Source organism: Schistosoma mansoni, chromosome 6, assembly GCF_000237925.1.
Source record: "Schistosoma mansoni strain Puerto Rico chromosome 6, complete genome".
Lineage (NCBI taxonomy): Eukaryota > Metazoa > Platyhelminthes > Trematoda > Strigeidida > Schistosomatidae > Schistosoma > Schistosoma mansoni.
The window spans coordinates 3,357,843-3,366,308 of NC_031500.1; the positions used below are offsets into that span (position 1 = coordinate 3,357,843).

The 8,466-nt window shown below is 35.4% G+C and overlaps 1 protein-coding gene across 1 annotated transcript in view; it reads right to left on the minus strand.

Moving 5' to 3' along the window:
• Smp_123250 (hypothetical protein) overlaps nucleotides 1–1,050 on the minus strand; it is a gene marked incomplete at its 3' end in the record, with an annotated part of 23,335 nt that extends 22,285 nt beyond the window's left edge. The window contains exon 1 of the mRNA XM_018797979.1: nucleotides 458–1,050. Coding sequence (XP_018652966.1) covers nucleotides 458–710 — 253 coding nt within the window. The 5' untranslated portion in view covers nucleotides 711–1,050. The remainder of the gene's footprint in view (nucleotides 1–457) is intronic.
• Between the last annotated feature and the right edge of the window lie 7,416 nt (nucleotides 1,051–8,466).

Genomic DNA, 8,466 nt, shown 5'->3' on the forward strand with positions numbered 1-8,466 from the left:
AAGAAATAAACGTGTTAGTCAAAGATAAATATTCGTCTTATTTAGTGAAATTAATTATAATAAATAGATGTATAATTTATATGTGAATGAATTTCTAGTGTTGTGTCAGGGTGCGAGACCCAGTTCCATTCGCGTCAAAGGCCATCGCGTTATCCACTCGGCCACTCGCACAAGCAAGTGGCTATCAGGACTCAGTGGCCAGAGTGAAATCAACTCTGACATGCAGGTACATCCAGCTGATGAGTCACAAATAGGACGAAACGCGCATCCTGTATTCCACTGCTAGCCACTATCCATCTTTGCCTACCATAAATGCGATTATTTTACGAATATCAGTATACTATTTGAACAACAGGTTTGACAATCACATTCCTGGACAATTTACCTGTGTTAATAAGAGAAAAACAATGTTCCATTTAAATAGATATATATAGATAGATATATACATTGAACTTACTATATTTACAACCTGGAGTAGCACATAATACTTGTACATTAGAATGTAATAATTGTGGATCACTTTCATTAGAACAAACACAACATACATTTATTGGTACTGCACATGTATGTATAGATTGTTCTTGTTTTTGATGATATTGTTGAAAATCAATAATAGAATGTACTAATTCACCTTTTGTATCTTCATTTATATTAGTTAAATAAGATAATGGATATGTTAGACGATTTGTTATACGTTGATCTTCTGACATTTCATAGAATAATAAAACATTTAAATAAATTTTTCTCTTTGAGTTCAATCATGAACAACGATCTTTTTTTTTCTTATAAAGGCAATTTGCCAACTATATTATAAATAATTTACATTCTTGATTCGTTCAATCTATACAATGTCATAATCTTCATCTTCAAGGAAACTATAATAGGGAAGGGTTTGTTTTGTTTTACTTTTTAAAGCCAAAATAACTCTATGGAATATAAGTAGTATATATATGTATATATAAATGGTTAATTCTTAAAATACTTCATTTCTTGATTACATTACTTAATTTTCATTATTTAAAGTACTTCAAAAATTTGTCCGAATAAAGGTCATTCATATATATATTTTTCAAAATTCAATTTTATATATCGTACTTTCTATGTAAATCATTTGAACCAATCAAAATTGATTCCAGAAAAATATGAATATATGATTGGTTAATTAAATAATGAATTCTATGTATAAAACAACCAATCAAAATTAAGTAAATACTAATTAAGAAATAGAAAGGTTATTCATTGTTCTTTCATGTTCTTTCAAAATTACCTTAATTCATTTGTTTGGGATATGATTTCTTTTTTTTCCTATCATAAATTTGATTTTGAAAAATTTTGGGTCTAATTTTTTTTCCCAATTTTTACTTTTACAGTTTGTATATGAATTAATGCATGCAAGTCTGCCCTGTTATTGTTCCTAGCCTCCGAATGCCCTGGTACAGTCGAGAGTGAGGAGAGTCCACTCTCCCTATCCAAATCCTCTCACATGGCCACGCGAATATATAGCCTCTAGCAGGGAAGTCCTACTCACTGCCTTCTCACAGTGGCATTACTGTTGTTTACGAAATCGAGAGGATGAAAAGCGAATGTCTGGCGCTTTAACCGGATTGGTGGATGTGTAGTGTCCATCTAGGGGAGTTGGAAAACCCTCATTCCAAACCAATGGTGCACATCGGCTCCAGTATCCTGAAGGAAAAAATGGTGTATGAATCAATCGTTGGTCACCGGCTACCATGGGACTGCATCTCCTTACGATGCTCCATTGCCTTATGGATTGGACCTTCAGGTCAAAGTCTCCGTGTGTGGTCCTCTAAGAAAACCACCTGCTTCAGTTTGATCGCCAGGGAATATCACATCCCTCACACAAATCAACTAAGATTTGTGTGGCGCATATGTATCTGGTGCTTCCTTGTACCAATATTTATGTGTTTAAATGAAATAAAATAAAAATGAAATCTTAATTTTTGAAAGAATTAGCCCCAAAAAGACCTTGGTAAGGCCGAGAGTGGGGAGAGTCAGCTATCCCTCTCCAAATGCTCTCAACCTGTCACGTGCTTACATTGACTGACAGGAAAGTTCTACTAACAGCCTTCTCGTGGCACTACCGTTGTTTACGAAATTGAGAGGACAAAAAGCGAATATCCAACGTTCTAACCAGGATGGTAGATATAGAGGATCCACCTAGAGGAGTTGGAAAACCCTGATTTCAAACCAATGGTGCACATGGGCTCTAGGATCCTAAAGGATCAAATGACGTATGAACGAATTATTGGTCACTGACTACCATGGGACTGCATCTCCTATCTTCGCTCCACTGTCTTGTGGATTAGACCTTTAGGTCCACTAAGAAAATCACCTAATTCGGATTGGGCAACTGAGCAGCATTCCAGCCCTCACACAAATCGAATGATTTATGTTGTGCATATCTATTTAGTGCCTTCATGTACCAGTGTTTATGTGTTTAAATAACTAATAAATAAATAAGAAACTTCATTACAGTCATTCCCTGAACCTAGATAATTAAACCATCTCACAGGAATCTATTCAGTAATATGTATATCAGTCAAATATTATTGATCAATAATAGACTTTAACGAGGTTTGGGAGATCTCAAGGCATTTCAGCCACGATCATGGTATTCCGTATAACCGATACGCCATACCTTTATAACATCTTCAGAAAGAAAACCAAAAATATCATTATTTGTCAAAACACTTTTTACTTATATTTTATCTGAATAATTCGATAATAATTTGGTAGTCAATAGAAAAAATATCATATTCGGAAGTGAAAGCAAACTATGATCAGCCTACTATCCAATTTGCCATAATTCAAATCGAAGAAATGAATGAATATATAACAGCTCCTTGGAACTGAATGATTGTTGTTACCAGTAAAATTGTAAGGAACAAGTAGAGAGTTACTCAATAATTAGCTGAAAATGATGGTAATCAAAGGATATGCAGTACGTTTGGCTAGAGGAATTATGGAAAACACATTCTATTCTTTTAGAATTCCTTTATGACCAAACTCAACTGCTTATCAACGGAGTCGTCGCCAATATCTGAATGTATTAGGTTCAGTTATATATATTGTTAATTGATTTCTAACATCAGTATGTATAGTTTCATTCTTACGGGATTTTAGCTGCTTCCAGAATACCTCACTTCTAACATTTCTAATTGTGGTTCTAAGTGACTTATGTTAGGTTCGAACAGGGAGTATCAATCCTCATATAGACTATGAGAGTTAACTAGCATGAAACCAGAGGTCAAGTAAGGCTTTCTGTTGATTGCTTTTAACAATCATCTAACGTTAAATTAATCTAACAATCAGTATCCAGTGAAACACTAGTCACAAACAAAAGGCTTGTTGAATGTATCAGTGTAAAATGCAAAATTGATATAAACTTAACTTTATTAGTTGCCCAGACATGTTTTCTTACTCTAAAAGTTATCAAAATGAGTGAAGACAGATGGAGAGAAACAATCTCATTACTTTTGATCATTATCTGCATAAAGGGCTTTAAGAACATGTTCAGTTTGAAGACAGTTTACATCATGAAATGACTAGAAACCATGAAGCACTAGACAGTATCTCCGTTCCAGTATAGAACTTTTAAATAGTGAACACTTATGAATTCATAAGAAAGGTCAGATTTCGTATAGAGCTTAAAACAGTCCATGCTATAAATAATCATTATACTTAGGATAATCCAATCCGTTAATCGTCTGGTTGACTAAAAATCACCTCTGAATAGGAGTTCAGCAAATAACATATTTAATCTATGAAACAATTAACACTTATTTTATGTTTCAACTAAAAATACTAAAATGGTTTAATTTGTTTAATCTGGTTAGCTTTTTATTATCAAGGTTGTCTTCTATGGGAAGGAGTTGCCAACCCCATACCCAACCATCCTCCTTTACACGGACGTGAGACCCGAAGTAGCCGTAGAAGAGCTACAGGCGGAGAAAATCATCAAACTGCATCATGAGATAAGTGTTAACTTGGAATCCTGAAAGGAAACGAAAAAGAGGAATTTCAAAAACACATTGAATTGGGAATTGGAAGTAGACATGTAAAGAATCAATAGCAACTGGAAACAACTAGAAAGGATTACCCATGACAGAGTTGGATGGTGGTTGGCGGCCTATTCTCCTCCATGAGGAGTAACAGACGTAAAAAAAAAGAATACTAACTAATGATGCGCTACCAAAACAAAATTAAATTATTATTCTACTCCAAAACCAAATGTTTATCAAATTTAAATTATAGTATAAACATGCATTTGAAATTAATCAATGTCACAAAACAAGGTCAAATTGAACATTGAAAAATGATGTTTCCATTCAATTAAATTATTCTATTTCATATATAGTTGAAATCATGAGTCAATTGAAGCTAGACCACCATAGAAAACCTGGAAGCATTGGATGGCTGTTTCGTCTTATTGTGGGACTCCTCAGCAGTCATTTTGTTTTAACTCTTTTCAAATTCAAAAATGAAAATAATTTGTATTTATTATACTATTGATAGAAAAGTTGGATATATAAGAAATTGATATTTGATGGTAAACATTTTGCATTAATCACAATTGACCCTAAATGCCTTGGTACAACCAAGAATGGAGAAAGTCCGCCGACTTTTTCAAAATGTGAATGTCTAGCTCTATAATTGAGTTGGTGGAGATGAAGGATCCACTTAGCGAAGTTAGAAAACCCTGACTTCAAACCAGTGATGCACATGGGCTCCAGGATCCTGAAGGAACAAAGGGAGTATGGACCTATTGTTGGTCACCGGCTACCATTGGACTGCATCTCTTCACGTTGCTCCATTGCCTTGTGGATTAGACCTCTAGGTCAGTAGCTCAGAGTGTAGCTCCCTAAGAAAACTACCTAATTCAGTTTGGGCAACCGGATACTATTTCAGCCCTAACACAAATCGAATGATTTATGTTGCTCACTTTTGTTCGTGAACATTAAATGATTTTTCTCTAGTTAACAATTAATTCATGAATGTATCAAAGAGTAATTAACTATCCACTTCCAGTGCTTCTTCTTGATTTCTACTTCCGCTGGGATCTGGTTTGTTCTCTCCCACAGTAGACCGTTGTTGCTGGTAGTGTCTGGACAACGGATCAGAAGTATTTTACGTAGAAAACTGTTGATAAACACCTGTATCTTCTGGATGATGGCTTTTGTAGTTCTCCAGGTTTCCGCCCCATACAGTAGAACTATCTTGACATTTGTATTGAAAATTCTGATCTTGGTGTTGGTTGACAGATGGTTGTTTTGAGTTGCAGATGTTCTTCACTTGTAAATATTCTGCTCTTAGTCTGTTGATCCGCGCCTTCCCATCTGCATTAGATCCACCGTTTTCATCAATGATGCTGCCCAGATATGTAAAGATTTTCACATCCTCCAAAGCTTCTCCGTGAAGTGTGATTCTATCGGTGCATGCTGTGTTTTATCGGAGAATCAACACAGCATGCACCAATGGAATGAATTGTAGATTTTTTAATTTTAACTTGAATTTAAGTTTATATGCATGACTTCAAAGGAATAAAAATTGATTACTAAAGGCAATCAAATAATATAAAATGTCGACATAGATTTCACATTTATGAGCACTCATCATCAGTGTACAAACTGGACCTTTTCTGAAGTTACATAATCAATAGTGTCACTACTATGTCACTCATCTTAATTCATCTAATGTCATAAACATTGTCTGTTTGATGAATATACAATTTGATGAATAAATAGAACGGGCGGTCTGCTTAAACATCTGGGCTATCTGTTCCTGCCATCTAGATATTTCAACAACTTATCTATTTTTGTTTGTTTTAATACATCATTATGGCTATTAATTGCATAACCTATTCAGGTGCGTTTCTGAAAGGTGTACAACCTTTCTCTGTAAAGGTTACAAAAGGCCTAATCTGAGATATCGTGGTTGCTGGCAATATTCAGCGAAAAGAATGTACATTACTTAGATGTCGATTGACTGGACTGCTAACATGTAACTGGCGATCACTCAATATTTATTGCAAGGATCAGTCAAGAAATAAGATAGGGAAACTTGAAGAGATACTTTGCCCTAAGAATTCTATACTGTACCTAAGATATAATATTGAATAAAGCTAATAATAATAAGAGATCCATATTTATTTGTTTGAACACATAAATATTGGTACAAAGGGGCACTAGATGCGCCGCACAAATCTCATTTGATTTGTGTGAGGGATGTGATACTACCCAGGTGCCCAAACTGAAGCAGGTAGTTTTCTTAGAGAGGGGCCACACCCGGAGCCTTTGACCTAAAGGTCTGATCCACAAGGCAGTGGAGCATCGTAAGGAGATGCAGTCCCATGGGAGACGGTGATCAACGATTGGTTCATACTCCATTTGTTCCACCAGGATACTGGAGCCGATGTGCACCATTTGTTTGGAATGAGGGTTTTCCAATTCCCCTAGGTGAACTTTCCGTGTGCACCAACCCGGGTAAATCGCCGGACATTGTCTTTTCGTCCTCTCAATTTCGTAAGCAACAGTAATGCCACTGTGAGAAGACAGTGAGTAGGACTTGTGTGGCAGAGGCTATATACGCGTGGCCATATGAGAGCATTTCGAGAGGGAAAGCGGACCAGTAAATCCATAAGAATTTCGACTTTCCGTGTTGATGAAAACACTAAACATGTTTCATATGTAGTACTTCTTGATTACATGTCGACTATATTGATTATTAAATACAAGCAAGCTAACAATGTGAAATTTGTCTGTATACACAAATCTATCGATAAATGAAACGGCATAGAAGGTCCTTCTAAGATGGTTTTGAACTTGTGAACAGAGATGGATAATGGCTGACAGTGGAATCAACAATTTACACTTCCTGAAAAGATCATCAACTCTAAAATACAGGTATATCCAGCTGATGAGTCTTTATAAAGAAGAATCGTACATCCTAAATTTCTACTTTAAAAGATATTTGTAACTTTTAATGACAATATCAAATCAATCCTCACAGAATCCATATATCCTCCTAAAAGAGACTGATCAATCAAAGTCTTTAACATCAATCAGTTCATTACCACAAATGGGGAGTATTTTAAAGAGGTTAAGCCCTCACATGGAATCCTGAAGGTCAAAGGAGAAGAGGAATACCAAAGAACACATTACTCCAAGAAATGGAGACAGACATGAGAAGAATGAACAAAAGTTGGAAAGAACTAGAAAGGAAGGTCCAGGACAGAGTGGGTTGGAGAATGTTGGTGGGTGGCCTATGCTCCATTGGGAGAAACAGGCGTAACTAAGTAAATTAACCAATCATAAAATAAGATCTTTACAATGATAGTTCATATATTCATTGGTTAGAATGATATAGATATATATATACATAGATGTACTTTTAAATGTTTTTCATTATTTTTACAATTAAAAGTATACCGATCAAAGAAATTATATAAATAAAAGTTCATTCTTATGTCTTTTAATCAGTTAAATAAATAATCAATAATGACCTTAACATGAAGGACAAATGAATTGATTATTTATTTATTGATTGATTTTTTGTTTCTAGGTTATATGAAAATGTCAACTTTATTGTTGTTATTTACTTGAATCTTCCTATTGATGTTTAGGATAGTAATTGACCAGTCTCTATCTTATTGGTATATGTGCATCCTGTGAGGACTGCCTCGATATAGCCTTCATTTACAAGGATTATAAACAAAGATGGATAGTGGCCAGCAGTGGAATCCAGGATTTACGTTTCGTCCTATTTTGGACTCGTCAGCTGGATATACCTGTTATATCTAGAGCTTTAGATTCTTGCTATGCCGTGTACTACTAGACTACTTGAACGATCGAACCCACAAAGTCGCAAGAGAGAAGACAGAAGACTAGTAAGTAGGAATTTTATTCCCCAAAACAGTGTCAAATATAATACAAAAATCTCATGTATTTATAGTTTATGGCTGAAAGTAAATCATCATTTCGGACAGCCACTAGGCATATAGGGGATCCTTCTTATTCATCCAATAGGGAGGCTACATGTCGACATTCTAGAATGTTCCCCTAGTGGTGATTGAATGTAATGTCTTCGGCTCTTTCTGAGCTTCTTGAGGTTTCCTTGAGTTTGCCAACGAGTCATCCTTACAATACCTGGCTATCAGGATTCAGTAACTAGATGGATAACACGGTGGCGTTCGAAGCGATCGGTACCGGGTTCGAGTCTAGGGGTGAACATCAACACTGAGATGCAGGTACATCCATCTGACGAATCCTAATTGGGACGGGACGCACATCCTGAATTCCACTGCTAGCAGCTATCCATCTATCAAATTTATAGCCTAAAAAATATCTTCTCATGATACTGTAATTAGTGGAATAAACCGACTGAATATGAAAATCGATAAAAATGGATGCACTACAAAATACTTAAATGATTGAATCCACTTAGTAT